General features: G+C 36.0%; 1 protein-coding gene across 15 annotated transcripts in view; it reads right to left on the bottom strand.

The window, feature by feature from the left end:
• LOC135225223 (rho GTPase-activating protein 45-like) overlaps positions 1-17,833 on the bottom strand; it is a 617,019-nt gene that overhangs the window by 428,822 nt on the left and 170,364 nt on the right. The window contains exon 1 of one of the 15 annotated variants that reach the window (XM_064264537.1): positions 7,546-7,716. The exons of the other annotated variants lie outside the window; for them this stretch is intronic. Within the exon in view, the coding sequence (XP_064120607.1) occupies positions 7,546-7,596 (51 nt within the window). The 5' untranslated portion in view covers positions 7,597-7,716. Of the gene's footprint in view, positions 1-7,545; positions 7,717-17,833 lie in introns of those variants that run through there. 15 annotated transcript variants of the gene reach the window in all.

Raw genomic sequence — 17,833 nt, forward strand, 5'->3', positions numbered from 1 at the left:
CTTTTGGTATACCCTAATTACCATGTAGATGTAAACAATATTATTGTTACTATGTACCTATTTAAATGTCTGATGCCAATGTGCGCAATAAATTGATTTTAAAAAATCTCTCTCTCTCTTTCTCTCTTATGATTACGGCGCCTGTGACCCTGGTAAGTTAACGCCAGATAATTTAGTCAATCAGTTCATCTCTCATAGCCATATGAAGGGGGAAAGCCGAAGGTTCTTTTTTATGGATACTCTTTTGGCTCGCGTTCCACTAAGCCTAATAGGAGAAAGCCTCTGGTGTTTTCATGCGGCCTTGTAACACCCGCCGAGCCACCACATCTCACGTTTATTGGGCGGGAATCAGTACTTCTCTCCCTCACTGCCAAACGTTGGAATTCACTTCCCGCTTCCATTTTCACTAGTACTAACGCTCCAGTCTTAACAGGGGAGTCTATTAGATCCTTCGAGGTGAAACCCTACATTTTCCCCTCCCCCTTTCCTTTTATTTCAGTCATTCAAGACAGCGTTCACTTAATAAAAAAATGGAATAAGTGAATGATTTAAATGAAGCAAAACCAAGGGTCATTAAAAGCATGCAGTGCTGTTTCTCCCTTCTTTTCGTCGGGGTCATTTTCGTTGCTTCAGCTCTCCTCCTCATTTCTTCCTTTTTTATCGTCCCCATCATCATCACAAATCGCCGCCAATTACATACCACGAAATTGATTCAATTTACTTATCCAAATGATAGGTTCTAGGTTACTGCTAATTGTCATTTCGGAGGAGCTGGAACATTTAGTAGTAGTAGTAGTAGTAGTAGTAGTAGTAGTAGTAGTAGTAGTAGTAGTAGTAGTAGCGAAGAAAAAAACACATGCAGTGTGATTGTACATAATTCAAATCATTTATTATTATTATTATTATTATTATTATTATTATTATTATTATTATTATTTTGGTAGAAGACCCTCTTTTATGCAAATACTGTTAATAAGAATGGCAGAATTAAGCCAGTTGATTTTATATATTGCTTTTTCTATTTTCCTTACAATTCGCCTCTCAGGCTCAGAGATGTTTCTGAGTAACTGGCCAATATTCATATCGGGAATTTTCAAAAAATTATAAATACTGAATTATAAATTATAAATTATAAATTATAAATGCTCAGAAACATCGCTGAGCCTGAGAAGCGAATTGTAAGGAAAATAGAAAAAACAATATATAAAATCAACTCGTTTAATTCTGCCATTCTTTTTAACAGTATTATTATTTTTATTATTATTATTCATACCAAGCGCACGCCATAATATAAGTAACGCACTTGGAACAGAAGTAAGAGAAAATGAATAATACAAAATAAGGAAGAAACGCAAAAATAAGTAAAGATTAAAAAACCGACGAAGGAAGGAAGGAAGGGGGCGAATGATATCGGAAGGGGAATGCTTATGAAATACACGACCTTGCCTATGAAAGGTCAGGGTGCTTTCGACCTTTGACAAACTGATATGACCTTAACACGGTGCCAGGAGCAGTTAATGACATTTCGCTTTGGCCAAGGGCGAACTTCGAGATGAATATCGGTCAAATTATAAGATGTATTTTGCCAATCATTTAAATTAACGTCATTCTCTCTCTCTCTCTCTCTCTCTCTCTCTCTCTCTCTCTCTCTCTCTCTCTCTCTCTCTCTCTCTCTCTCCTGTTACATGATATGGCCACAATGAGAGTGAAACAACGGGAGTGCAAGATCTTCCGCCTTTAATCTAGGCCGATTCTCAAGCAGTATCGAAAGATGCTGCTCTCCTTCGCTTCACTTTCTTCGTGGCCAAATGCTCTGCTTTAATTCCAGTGATAGAAGTTTTATAAGTGTGTATGCATGTATGTATGTACATATTTATGTCTTGAATTGAACTGAATATAGAATTTAGGACAAAGGCCAAGCGCATGGACCTATGAGGTCATTCAGCGCTAAAACGGAAATTGACCGTAAAAGGTTTGGAAGGTGTAACAAGAGTCTATGAAGCAATTGATAGGAGAGGGTGGAAAGTAAGATGGAAGAAAGAGAATATAAAAGGAGGTACAGTAAGAGAAACGAAAGGGGTTGCAGCTAGGAGCCGAAGGCACGCTGCAAAGAACCTTATGTAATGCCTACAGTGCCCCGTAAGGGATGCACTGACAGCACAACGCCCCTACGGGGTATTATGAATGTACGTAGATATATGTATACAGATATATGTATCCATATTTTTTCCTTTAGGCGGCACTGTAAGTTTCTTTTTACAGAGAGAGAGAGAGAGAGAGAGAGAGAGAGAGAGAGAGAGAGAGAGAGAGAGAGAGAGTCTGGACAGTGAAGGAATTAAGTGTTGCAACAAAAACAAAAGAATTTTGCACTTTTTCATAAATTGGAATATTGGTGGTTCGAGTGTCGAGTTCTGACAAATTAGACTTTATTATGATCGCGTATGCTTAAATGGCGAAAAATCAGTAATTAATTCAATAATTATCATAATTACGTTATGCGTAATATAAATATGTTGATTGAGAAGTATTGCAAATAATTGCTGGGGCATCCAGAAACACCAACTGAATGTGTACTTCCCAATCTTTTCTGTGACCTCTGTGACCTCTGTGACCTCTGTGACCTCCTCGAGGCCGGTATCAAACTGCATGTAAATCTGAATGCAAATGAAGATACAGAGCCAAGATTTAACAAAGATGCGATTAGAAGAACCTTGGGCGCAAGGGGTCCTGCCCCACACGTCCAAATGGTGCAAAAAGTTGTAGATAAATCAAAAAGAAATGAAAGACCCATCGACTCAAAAATGGCTGCGAGTCTGAGAACCAAGAACAGGGCGGAAGAGAGGAGTCAAAGGGAATGAAATTAATTATTAGGAAATGGCGAATATGGACTTATTTCTCGGATACAGCAACCTCGGCAGGAAAGAAATCACTTGTTGCCCTAATCATCTTCACTGTCACGTGTTTCGCCATTCCCTACCCGAGGTCTTTCAAGACAAAGAAGAAGTCAAGAGGAATGTGATTATGAATACACAATAGCCAATATTGCTTAATAATGAAGAACTCCGGAGAAGGACACCACAAACAATAAAATCACATCAACGTGATAATTAAGGATGGATGTGAGAAGAGTTCTCTACATAACAAATAAGTTAATAAACATTAAGTTCATATATGATACATGGTTAACAATGGAAAACGGCAGTAATTACTTGGCCTTGTTCTATAACAAGATGAGGAGAGTATACTGTCACAGTCTAAGAAATTAGCATATCAATCAAGCCCCTAGCCCTCTCTCTCCTTATCTATTTATCAATCAACCAACAACCAAATGAAGACAACCACAATTCTTCACTGAATAAATCGTCCTGTGATCACACATGGATGAGTCGTAACTTGGAAATCAGTATTTACTCGAGCAGCCGATTGGACTTAGTCGGAAATGGCTGCTTAAACAAGTAATAATAATAATAAAATTTACTCGGGAGAGGACCCCTAACGATGAAACGAACACCAGATTAAAAACATATGAATGCATTCAGTTACCGTGGCTTGGAAGACACCGGCAACTGACTAAACACATACTACTTAGAAGACCCTATCGGATTCATTCCCAGATATTCGCAACTGTGAATAGAAGAAGAGGTTCGTGGCAAGGCGAAGGGTGACGGGCTCTAGGAATTTTGACTCCCAGAACTTTGATCCCAGTCATGTCACTCCCGGTGTTTTGAATACTACCGGTAAATTGAAATCCGGCTTCATTAACACCCAGTAATTTGACATCCAAAATAAGCAGGTAGCTTATTCAGGAAACATATTTTTTTGAAATACCTTATGGCAAATACACTAGTTAGGAAATGGAAATGACGCAATTTGATTGTTTGGTAAGTTGAAGGCTTAATTTACAAACGTTCTTGTAATATAGGTATGTCAGTAACATTTGGCAGTTGATTCCGAGGTTCTGGCGGTATAAAGACATTTTTATAAGTATGCCTTGTACCATTCAGACCACCCGCGCAGGCAAGAAACCCGAAGAGCACTTAAATTACATTCACGAAAGAGAAAACAAACGCTGATGGATCAACAATTTATTGGAAATGTGAAGTGAAGAGTTTTACGTGAGAGTCGGAGCGAAATGCATTAAAACACTGGAGGAGCAGAGAGCGCTAAAGAAAGCTACGCCGTTGGGCTTTGCTAAGCTAATGCAGCTACTGTTGTGTCACGGCTGTTGGAGCAACTGATTTCAAATAACTAAAAGAAACGCTTATTGTTGATGAAGAATTTCAATATTGTTGATTCATTTTAGAGTGACAATGACGAGGAATCACACGATACCGTCAGTTCATTCTGAAGGGATAAAAAAAGTGAGTTCCAAATTATGAAATGTTGCCATGAGTCATACATCAACAAAGTAAATGTTACATGATGTTGATTCTGGAAAATCTTTTGAGACAATAATACGTTTTAGATCATGGACGGCAGGCCAAGTCACTTGAACTAGAGCTACATGCTGTTACTCATGTGACCCTATACAGGTCTTCTGTCATCACAGACGGAAAATACAAAATAAGTGAACATCACAACAAAATACGGAATTGTGATCGTATACCAAAATTATAAAATTCGCCGCCATAATAATTAGCATTTCTGTATTAGTGTCAGCACCAGAAACATTATCATTATTCTTAGCTTCCTCCTTCCGTACTTGCTAATCAATAAGTTCATATCTCTCCTCTTTTCCAGTCTTCCGATAATAATTTGCTGGTTTTTCGAAGACTTGATCCCCCTGTGAATTCGCTCCGGTATTTCCCAGATGTATTCAGAAAAAGGGCTTCATTTCGGGCTCCATTGATCCTCTGTGTGTGTGTGTGAGTGTGTATGTGCGTGTGTGTGAGTGTGTATGTGCGTGTGAGTGTGTATGTGCGTGTGTGTGAGTGTGTATGCGTGTGGTGTGTGCATGTTGCGTAGTGAAGGTGTATGCCGCGTGTGTGTGTGAGTGTGTATGTGCGTGTGTGTGTGTGTGCGAGCGAGCGCTTTTCAGCGTGCCTCCTTGTACATCTTACCTTTATCCATATCATGAACGGAAAGGTGGTACAAAGGGATAAAATTTATACATATTAACAGAAACACATACACTAACACATGTATACACTTAATGATATATATACATATATTATATATGGATATGTATATTTATAGGATATATATATAGGTAATATATAGTATATAACATAATATATGTATATATAGGCACTAATCCCTTTATAATCCCTATCTGTCAGTTATACGAACCTTCTTGTATTGTCTTTTCTCGTATTTTTGTCAGTATCTGCTTCAGTAAAGGACTTTTAAGTCGAAAGATCTCGCAGACTCCTTCGTTTATTTTTCCTTCGTGGCATTTATCTTTATTTATGGATTTATCACGTTCCTAACTTTCGTGATTCTGTTATACATATATATGTATGTATATATAGTACATATGAATATTTATACTATATGTGTATATATATATATATATATATATATATATATATATATATATATATGCGTGTATATGTGCGTGCGAAAATGAGTGCCTGGAGAAACAAGAGAGAGAGAGAGAGAGAGAGAGAGAGAGAGACGAGAGAGAGAGAGAGAAACAAAAGCAAAGATACATATATGACATGGACGTCTCAATCGCTGTTTCAAGTTATGGCAGTAGAAAAGAAATGTACATATATAGTTTTTATTTCGGAATACGAGGACTTACTGTTAAATTTTATTAAGGGATATATCAGGCCTGGAGGGGAACGAACGCCTGGTTATAAAGGATTGCTACTAGGTATACAAGTAGTACTGATTTTTATGTATATATATGTGTTAACATATATTATGTGTAAATAATATATATATATTATAAATATATATATATATATATATATATATATATATATATATATATTATATAATAATAAATATATAAACTCATTAAACACACACAGTGACGCAAGACGAAGTGGTTGATCAAACAGTTATACTGAAATAAGTAAGCAAATATATAAATATATTTTGTTAGAAGTTTCCATTGCCTTAGTAGTCTTTGCAGATACTGTAAATGGGACAGCCTATTTTTCTCATGGAAAGCATTGAAGAATCATTCTGAAACTGCAGTAACTTGTGTATTAGTGTCTCCCGAGCCCAATAGATGGTTTATCTCAACTTCGAAAATCCCGCAGAAACTACAGTTTTCCGTTTCAGGGCAGTAAAGACCAAAGGGACGGCAATAAGCCAAGGAGTAAGGAAGCAAGAGGATCATTCCGGGACTTAACGGTACAGAAGAAGTAAAGCAGGCTTGTAATAAAGACCTAAACGGATCGTGGTTCAGGTTCCACGGCAGTGAGAATATCCTGCGGGAAAAAAAAGTGACGCCAAATGAAGATGAAATCATTGACGTCCACTCATTAAAATGAAATGACGATCACAATGTATAAACAGGCAGTGACATCTCCACGCAAAGACCCCCAGACATGCATTGAAATTGGAAAAATAAAAAAAATAATAATGAATAGACAACCAAATAAACAAATAAAAATTGTAATAGCATTACATGTTAATTCCAATGAAACATATGGTAGCATCTTACCAATTTTAGCATCTATAGAACTAAAATATAGTGGATCAAAATGTACTGTTTACGTACGTTTCCTATAAACACGCGAGCGCAAAGAGAGAGAGAGAGAGAGAGAGAGAGAGAGAGAGAGAGAGAGAGAGAGAGAGAGAGAGAGAGACACTGCTTGACTTGCTAGTATTAAAAGTATTTAGATGAACGACACTCAGAACATGGTAATCCCCATAAGAAAGAATATCTCGTGTCTGCTTTTATCTCTTGTCCCGGATACGCTTTGTGCAATGCCTGCCTGACCATTTCCTATGAATTCAAACAACGGACGACGATGAATAATATATAATATAGTACTTAAAGGCAGCAGGCACAAGCAATCTCATTATGTTATGTTGCATGAATTAAGTTCTTTTCCGAAGAATAGTGCCATACGGATTAGATCAATGACTTGCCCTAATTTTGGCCGTGCGAGCACAAGCACAAGGAAAACATCAAATCCGAGGTAACTGTGATACTCGGCTCTTTGCTTTGTGTTTACATGTTTACTTTTGATTACCCTCCTTGAGCAACTTCTCACTTGGAATTGAACAAGTTATGTTTTAGTGATTTCAAACATCGCAATTATATTCTTCATAATTCTGTGGCACATAACTTCTTTCCTGCGTGCTTACAAGTTTCAGAAAAAAAAAATCACGCAAGTTTGTAGCTGAACCTGAGCTATCATCCTTTATTTGTACGATGGTAAATGAATGTCGAAAAATCGTCTGATTAGTGAACACAAGTCCTTTAACTTGTGGTCAAAGCATTTGTAAGTTAGATACTGATCGGCCCTATAAAACCAGCGAATCCATCTGTCTCGCTCCTAGTCACCCGGGTTCTAAAATAACACTTTTCTCCCAACTGAATGTAGCCAACTAACTGCCTCATCATCAAAGCGTTCCACTTACCCTCCTCATCAAGTCATAACTGCGCGCTGTGTGTCGCTTAAGAGCCTTCATTGTCTCCGTTTCCTTCAGGCGCACGATACGGGTCAAATGATGGCACTTCTGGCGGGATTATCGATCTAAAAAGGCCTCTCATCCAGGCAGCACATCCGTTCAATTTCACTAGTTTCATGTAACTGTCTGTTGCCGCTCTCCGCCGAAAAAGAAGTGTTGCGCACACACACGCAAACACACACTCAATTCAGTCCAGACTTAAAATCGGGGTTACTCAGACCCCGTTAACGCAGACCGGCGATAAGGTTTGATAAAGAGGCCTGATAGGCGGTTCGGCCAACACGACGATTTTTGCCTTTCTATGCAGTGCCTAACCTTTGTTTACAGATGACGTCATATTTGTCGCTCAGATGCAGGGGTGGTATTGAGAGGCATCCGATATCAGATTAACTACGCAAAAACGATTTTTCGTTATTTTGCTGACGAATGCTAAAAATTCAACGGCTGCTTACAGTAGTTTGTTACGTTCCTTGACTTGAAACTGATGCAAAACAAAAAACTTTATGAATTATAATCTGCAACACTTGTCCACGTAAAGTTGCTCTAATGGGAAAACAAATATCAGAGAAGTACAAAAATGCGCCGAAGTTTCTTCTGCACAATCGAGTTATCTGCACAGCGTATAATGCTGTATGAAACTCTCAGCCACGGCCCTTGAAACTCTCAGCCGCGGCCCATGAAACTTTCAGCTACGGCCCAGCATGATCATGGCTAACTTTAACCTTCAATAAAGTCAAAACTACTGAAGCTAAAAGGCTGCAATTTGGTATGTTTGATGATTGGAGTGTGGATGATTAACATATCAATTTGCAGCCCTCTAGCCACAGCAGTTTTTAATATCCGAGGGAGATCGGACAGACAAAAACCCATCACAGTGGGTGTCTTTTACAGAAAACTAAAACGAACAACCAAAGAAAAGATGAAAACAAGAAATATCCACATTCGTCTACTCAAAGATGATAAAAGTCGAGAAATGAAAACAGAAAACCGTAAGTAGTAGAGCATCTCCTGAAGTCTTAATACATTTGGACCTGAACTAACCTACCTCGCGAATAGAGGTTTTTGTATCACAAGTTATCTCTTCCCCAGAGTATAATTTCTGCAAACAAGTGGCATGTTTCGCCATCTATCACTTCATTAGCCTATGGGACCGACGTGGGAAGAGTAACTTCCCTCATCAAGTTAAGTCGCCTATTCTTCACTGATTGAAAGTAAAGGTTGTATGATTGACGCTGAGAATTCCGTAAGATAAATCGAAGTATGAGACTTAGTAAGCCACGAAAATCAAGTTCACAATTTAGAGACAGTATCTATGGTATTGCACAATTTTGCAACGTGACCGGAGAAAATGTCATCGCAGCGAATAAAATAAAATAATAACAATAAATAAACAAATAAAAAAAAAAGACCTCACTAAATGACTCCATCGAGAATCACTACTCGTGGTGGGCGTGTAACTAGTCTCCGCAAGGCCGATTGGTTGTTATAATACTTTATCGGAACCGAAATGAACAACTTGAGGGACGCTTTGGGATCTGTGGAGACCAAAACCTTTCATGAAAAACTGGAAACCTTTGAATAATTACACGGATGCAAAAGGCAGCTTCTGGAATTCAAATCGAGCAGCGCTTATACAGAAGGAGTATCGAGATGGATTTGGAGAATTTACAGCAGAGAAGAAATGACTGACTTTAGATAAACAAAAACAAAAGATCGACACCCATTTCCGTTTCAATTATTCTTCAAAATTCTATGTCATCGAATAACTATGAATATACATACATACATACATACATACATGCATACATACACATATAACTATACATATATAAATACGTATACATTATATATATTCTATATATATATATATAGATAGATAGATATAGATAGATAGATAGATAGATACATACATACATGCATACATACATACATACATACATACATACATAAACAACTTTTTCACTAACACCTCATTTAAACTGGTTAGTAGATATCATCCAGTTTAAATGGGGTTCTGTTATTAATCATATATATAGTATATATAGTATATATATATATATATATATATATAATATATATATATATACATATATATATACATATATATGTATGTATATGTATATATATACATATGTATATATGTATATATACATATATATATATATACATACATACATATATATGTGCATATATATATATAATTATATGATATACATATATGTGTGTGTAAGTAATATTTTCACTTGAAAACGCGTGACACTTTTATGTTCAGTAATATCAAGCCACAAATATCACTTAATAAATAACTCGCGAAACCAATGAATAACTTACAAAACAACGAGGCATTAATCCGTTGTAATACCACAAGGGTGTAAGTAATATCCAGCGTATAGTCAATTAGTTATGAAACGATAATTGTGGTTTAATAATAGTGGATGTATATATATATATATATATATATATATATATATATATATATATATAATATATAATACAAGTGAATGCTTGAATGTATGTAAATTTGTATACTTGTAGCTTTGTGCTCAATAGAAATCCGAACCGCTTGACCGATCTGGACAAAATTTGGCACGGGGCCATCACTTAACCCAACTTAAATAATAGGTTGTACTTTTATATATATGTAATCAGCTTGTTCATTACAAGGTCATTTTTGGTTGTAAATCTCTTCGCCTGTACAATCCTTTGATTGACTCCTCCCTAGCTTCGAACCAGCTGGGCTTCATCTTCCGTAAAACCTCTCCAAGATTTACCTTTGTTTTGATAGGTCCATTAAATTCTTCAACTGTGTTGCAGGTGTATCTGTTCCTTATATAATCCCCATCCTCAGGGATATCTGTATGTCATGTAACCAACCTTAGTCTCATATTTTTGATCAGTCTGCTAGTAAAGAACCATATGTCGAAAGGCCTGGTATCCACTCCGGTGTTTCATTTTCCCTTCATGGCATTTGTTTTCATATCAATATATATATATATATATATATATATACATACATATACATACATAGACATATCTATACATATATGCAAATATATGTGTACCTATATATACATAAAATATACTTAAATGCATATACACTTATTAAATAGACTCTAGCTGAGCAATAATTGTATATCAAACTAAAAAAACTAAAGCACAAGATTATAGTGCTTATTCCCTGTAGTGATATTCCAGTCGCCCATTCACAATTTTCTGGACGAGAGAGAGAGAGAAGAGAGAGAGAGAATAGAGAGAGAGAGAAGATAGAGAGAGAGAGAGAGAGAGAGAGGCAAAATAAAACTACTTTTCTACCGTTGACTCGTTTCAAGGTCTATCATAACCTCAAGTTCTATATATATATTATTAGTAATATATATAGTTATATATAAATCTATAGTATTTTTATATTATATACTATATATATCTATAATATAATATTATATGTAGGATGTATTGTTATGTCTATGTATATAATATATTAATATATTATACATTTATATACATATGATTATATATATAATACTCATATACATGTACACATATATTCATATATATGTACACACACGTACATATATACATATATATATATATATATATATTATATATATATATATATATATGTGTGTGTATGTGTGCGTATATAACGGACATACCTATATATTTATGTATTTAGTATATACATAAATATATTTACATATCTCTATGCATATACGTATACACACATATAAAATGAGAGAAACGCGCGCACACATCTTGATGTATGTGTATGTGTTCTAGCGTTATGACTAGAAAACTACATTACCTTGGCTCGAATTCTGGGGAAGCAGCAATTGGTACGAGATTGGTACGTTACCTTAAAACTCAACATGTCTTTCCTGATCTATCAGTGAATCATGCACTTGGTATTTAGTCGAATGCAGTTAGTTGCAGCTGGGTTAGTAATGGACGACATGGTGTCAGGAAATTTGTTGAGAATCAGAGCGGTAACACCTTTCGAAGCCCCTTTCTACAAAGGGAGAAGGGAGAAGTGTATATATATATATATATATTATATATATATATATATATATATATATATATATATATATCATTCGAGCTACAAATGTCCTTTAATATCTAATTCGCTCTACCTATGAATTGATATATTTTCATAAATGTACCTAAGGGGAATTTTTAGTTGATAATAATTTCGTCCTCCCATGGGATCGAACCACCGTCCAGTGGACGGGCAACGAAATCAGAAACGGTCAGTGACACTATCGAGTCGGCCAGCAAATGTGATAAGTTTTCATATATATATATATATATATATAATATATATATATATATATATATATATATATATATATATATATATACATACAGATATACAACTTTATACGCAGTAAAAGAAAGACAGAGAGAGAGAGAGAGAGAGAGAGAGGAGGGCCACACCGCACAGACTGATGCAATATAAGGAAAAAAAGAGTAGGGAGAATTCTTTAACTTTACAGATAAGATAACTGAGGTTTTGTTCATTTTATTTATTTATTTTATATTATTCTTTTTTTTTTTTTTTTGCTCATTGTGGGGCAAATATTTTTACTATTTTGGCGCATACCTGCTAAAAATATCCTCTGAGCACCTAGTCAGCTGCCAGATCTTTGTCAATTCTTCACTACGTCTGCCAAAGCCTCATGTGGAATATTTTGATACAAAATGAAACAGTGATATCATGAACATTTGTATCATAATTCATCGTTGAAATAATTTCGTTGACGATAAAAGAGCAGTACTCAATTAGATATTTTCCTTTTTCATTTAAAATCGAGGTTAGAAGATTTACCAAAGTATTTCGAAATATTTCAGTATAAAGTATTCGAGAACCATATTCGAGACTGTGAATTCTTCCTTCGTTCGAGAATGCCCGAAAAAGGAGAACCCCGATAATCGTTCATAAATATTCAATATTAAAGACGTCAGATATAACGCCAATCTCTGTCCCCGAAATGTTCAGGGATCAATACAATTTTTTTCCAACTCACGATACCTGAAACAGTCTTGAAAGATCTAAAGCAAGATATTAAACTAAAGACTAACGCATACTCTCTGCATCCTTAATATTTACACGATATTAGATCAAGTTCCAGATATGTTTATTTGCGCTCGAAATGTGATCAAGAGAAATAAGAGAAACTCGCCTGTCAGTAACTTGGACTCTATGTTACCCTAATCATAATGTCAAGCAGTATCGAAATTGTATCAACTTTCAGCAGCCAATGATAGGACCGGTATCAGCTGGTACTCTGGAAGCGCTCAGAAATCGTGTGCCTCCTCCGGCGTTACAGGAAACATTCTGAATTCATATCAATTGACGAAATGCAACCGAAACCCTGTCGTCAACTTTTGAAAGACCTCATGGACCCCCAAACAAACTAGAAAGGCTCGGATGAACTCAAACGAGCTGCCCAACTTCGCTGGCAAAGGTCACAGTGGTAATATTTTATAACGACCACAGCAAAATAATGAAATGGACAAAACCGTTAAAGGATTATTTGCGAATCCTTCGAACAATAAGCTTCTGATATTCAGAATATCTTTTAAATGTGACTGCTAATCATCACCTTTGCCAATGAAGCTGAATATATTTCATCAATTTACCACTCTTCGTTTATCTATCTATCTCTGAGGACACAATGAATCTCCAAAAGCTGTAGATGAATCCTTTCGGAAGTATCTAATTTCTCGCAGATCCTAAAAATGATACCTTATTGTTTTCACAATTACTTAGAAACATGTTCATTTTTATTTGTAGGGAATTGGCTCACTGAGCGTTTTCAAATCTTTCGAATTTTTCATAGATGCTCTTGATGCGAACTTCAAAAATTTCAGGTAGCTTTGTTTAGTAATGTACACTCGGCAAGGAAACTTAAGATACAGTTTTTTTAAATCTTCGGACATAGTATATTGTTCAATAATGCCACACCTGGCAACTCTTGAAAATGGGCGGAGCTTCAAAATCGTAGCGTTTGTTGCTTTCTTGATTTCCATCAACTTTACCCATAAAGATTCTGTTGAGGTCCTCTAATCACTTATACTTGAATGTAGAAACAGGCTCTATACTGTAGAAACAGGCTCTATATTATTCATTAATGTTGGTCTGGTAACGTCAGTTCAGGGCAGAATATCGATCATCCTTTTTTAAAATCTACTGTGAAACCTTATTTATAAGTAATCTTTGACACTAAACTGACGTAAAATTCATACGTAATTAAAGACGGATCTTAAACAATGAGAGAAAGGGTTTTAAAATTTGGGCAGTAGTTGTGAAAATCGTGAGGAACAATACAGTAAAGAATGAAATATTCTGACGATAGAGAGAGAGAGAGAGAGAGCAAGCATAGGCCTACCCATAGAGATACTTAATTCATTGTATTTACTTTGAGAGATTGAGTGATAATATTTTTTCAAATGTGTTTTAAAAATGAGGAAAGAGAGAGAGAGAGAGAGAGAGAGAGAGAGAGAGAGAGAGAGAGAGAGAGGAGCAAAATCTGCTCATGTGGAGGCTTAGGCCTATTTATAACTACTTAATTTCATTATATTTTCTTTGTGAGATTGAGTGGCAATACATATATTTTAAAGTATGTTTTAGAAGTGGAGAGAGAGAGAGAGAGAGAGAGAGAGAGAGAATTATAGTACTAGTGACGGACTTGTGACGGGGAAAAGGCAGAAGAAAATATAATGAATTAAGTATCTCTATCGATAGGCCTATGCTTGCGAGATAGGATATGACTGCCAAGATCGTGCTGCACTGCACTATGCAAGATAAAATTTGAAGGATCATAATATTCAAGTTACTTCTCTAAGAAATTCATACCCTAATCTTGATTACATTCGACAGCTGCCGTAGCATTCAAAGATTGTAAAAAGACGTGGAAAATTTTAGACACAGGGTGCGGTCATTCTTGCTCTCTTGATATAGAATTGGGTTTCATCCACAAATCATTCACGAAAAAAGCTGTGTTAAGTAAAAATACTTATTACCACAAAAAACTCAAAATGTATTGCACAGGCAATTAGTTTTATATCGTGGGAGATCTTTCAGCCTCGCGGCAAAGAAATGCAGTCGTGTAGGGCTGTAGGATACTACGAACTGCTTTGTAATGGGAGCATATAGCCAGAAAATCTTTGAGCTGACATGCTACTTTAACCTAGGATTAAGATTTATGTTTAAAGACAGTAGCTTTGTAAACAGCAACTAGCATTCGATCCATGTCAACGTCAAAGTAATCAAACTTTGAAATCTGTTACGTTAGCCAGTATCCAGTGACTTGCGCTTTCCCTCTCGAAGTTCTAGGGCTCCTCACATCATAGAAAACGCTCTTGCGGATGCAACTAGATTTGTTCAACCTACCTTAGCTGTCGCAACATTGAGTGCCATTGACGTCAGCTAAGTTTAATTGATTTGGAACACAAACATAAGTTTGTAGAAACTAAAATAATTGCATTCATCACTTACGATGATGCAATATATCCCCGTTCATGAAGCAAAACGAGTTAATATTGTCGTCGTGATACATAGTACTAAAATCAGAAATTCACATTCTATCTACGAGATCTCTATGAACGAATCCATCTGAGAAATTCCAATTACTTCGGACATATATCGTGTTTTTAAGTATCTGAACGGTTTTGTTTTGCAGTTTTAACTTATATGATATAATTTGCAGTATATTTTCAAATTCTAGAGTAAATTTAGCGATATTATGTCTTTTCAGTAAAAACAAATGGGAAATTGGATGAACGAAAGCTAATGAAAACTGTATCTTCAGTTTTCTTGTCGAGTGTACTCAAATTCTTATGAAGCAACCTTTCACATCAAAGAATGAATACCTTCATGAAAAAAAAAGTAGTTTCCAAATTCAAGCAAATATATTCACTGAAATCATGATAAACCCAAATCTCTGAAACAAAAGGACACAAGGTATTCAAAGTAGCAGAGCACGCACACACGCATACACACGCGCATACATTTTTGTATAGGTGTATGTTTGCACAGGTTAACGGGTCACAAATGGAGTAATGAATGTATTTTGTTCGCAGATAACAAAGAACTGATTGGGATTATTGAACAGAACGGAGGCAAAAGAAGAGAGCTGAGAATAAATGGGAGAAAGAACAAGTTACACGAGGGCGAATAAAGACCTTGATAACCGCATAATGAATGTCACCCTGAATGAAGGAAGACCAGGTTCAGTTCATTAGAGAAGTTATTGAAGAGCATATATATATATATATATATATATATATATATATATATATATATATATATATACAGCAGATGGTGGGAGGATGAGAAAAGAGGCGACTCCAAGATCAGGTGAAGAAACTTGGAGAACGCATCGGATGCGAAGGTGTGAATGTAAGACAGAACTGTTGAGCCAGATCTCCTTTATGGAAATGAAGTGTGGATTGTAACTGTAAGTGAAATAAATAATAAAAAAAAAGACAAGCCGCTGAAATCAATTCATTGCTTGGTTTAAATAGATTAATAAAATCCCTGAAAGTGTAAGAGATGTGGAGATATGTAGAAATGGCAAAAAGTAAAGTTACAGTCGGTGAAGGGGATAGATTACAATATTTTTAAGGTAGCTCAGCCGTGTGGAAAGAATGAATGTCGGTAGTTCAGTGAGGAGAGAGATGAATTTCGAATTAAAAGAAGAGAGGAGGGGAAGCCTTAGAAATATTTGGATATACATATATATATACATATATATAGGCTATATATATTTATATTATATACATGTGTGTATTATATATGTACACTTACATGTATAGCAATATACATACATACACACACACACACACACATATATATATATATATATATATATATTATATATATATATATGTATATACACACTGATGACGTTAGGCTGTCTTCATATGATGCATCTGAGCTACTCCCTGTTAAGGGAAACGGCTTAATGTTGAAAAAAATTAATATGTGAGCGCACGCATGTATAAATATACATATGTGTAAGCGTCTTTGTTGCGCGCGTGTGTACATACATGGAATGTACGATTGCACCAGCAAAGTTAGCATTTGGAATTTCTATTGCTTCTTCTCCTCCCTCCTATTACTTCCAAAGGACATTAATATCCATGGCGTGCAAGAATACAAACAAGACAGAGATGGACAGTGAGGGGAAGAGAAGCACTGTTGACATATGCATTATAAAATGGCTAATGTTAAGTTTTCTGAATATCTGCAATTCAGCTGTTAAGTACAAATATGCCAATACCCCTTGGTTGGTTTTTTCTGATTACCCACGAGGGGTAAAATTTGAAAAGGTGACAGGCAAAAGAAAAAACTTTGCTCTTATCAAAAGACACAATATTTTATGAATTTATATATTTAATATAAAAGTGCATGAGTGTAAGTTGGTGTGTGTGTGTTTATGTGCATGTGTAAATTAGGTATGACAGACAGACAGAAAAGCAACTAAACCGACGCAAATACTTAATTCATGATACCAGGCACAGAAGAGAAGTTACCAAGACTAGTTACCTGAATAAGGAGCATAGGAACATCAAATAAAAAAATATGACCAAAAGCTGAAGCAATCAAATCTTCTGCAAAAGGATCATATGGGACTGGAACAGCGAAACAGTGGAAATGTTTTACGACGTCTGAGAGCTAAACTTGTAATAAATAATGAGTATGTGAAATCCACAAAAAGGTAAGGGATAACCTTGGCATACGAGTCCTCAGAAAGGTAGAATGTCAATGAACAGATTTTTTCAAAAAAGGCTTGGTGAGGAGGAGGAGGAGGAGGAGGAGGAGGAGGAGGAGGTGGAGGAGGAGGAGGAGGAATCTGCTCATGGCACCGGTGTTCCCCAGTGAGGACAGAAGACGACTCATGCAAATCGAATGATATCGGGAGAGAAGGGGCCATTTGAAGAGCGCCCTTGGAGAAGACGGGGAAATCTAAACTGAAATTGTGCGTCGTGAGAGGCTAGTTTATTGGACACCAATTCTTCACATCCTGTGAGAGGCGTAGTATCAGTAAAAGGTATATATGTAGGACGCCCAAAAGGTTTGAGGCACATAGTGGAACAAACCGTCATAAGTACTTGGCTTTATCATTGGAGTGAGTATACAGTTCGAAGAGTGGGGAGGTAGCAAGGGATGGCTAGGAAGCAAATGAAGTTGTTCTTGACAGGGAGAGAAAAATGGGAATAGTAATTATGATTG

The sequence above is a fragment of the Macrobrachium nipponense genome, chromosome 13, assembly GCF_015104395.2.
Source record: "Macrobrachium nipponense isolate FS-2020 chromosome 13, ASM1510439v2, whole genome shotgun sequence".
Classification (NCBI taxonomy): Eukaryota; Metazoa; Arthropoda; class Malacostraca; order Decapoda; family Palaemonidae; genus Macrobrachium; species Macrobrachium nipponense.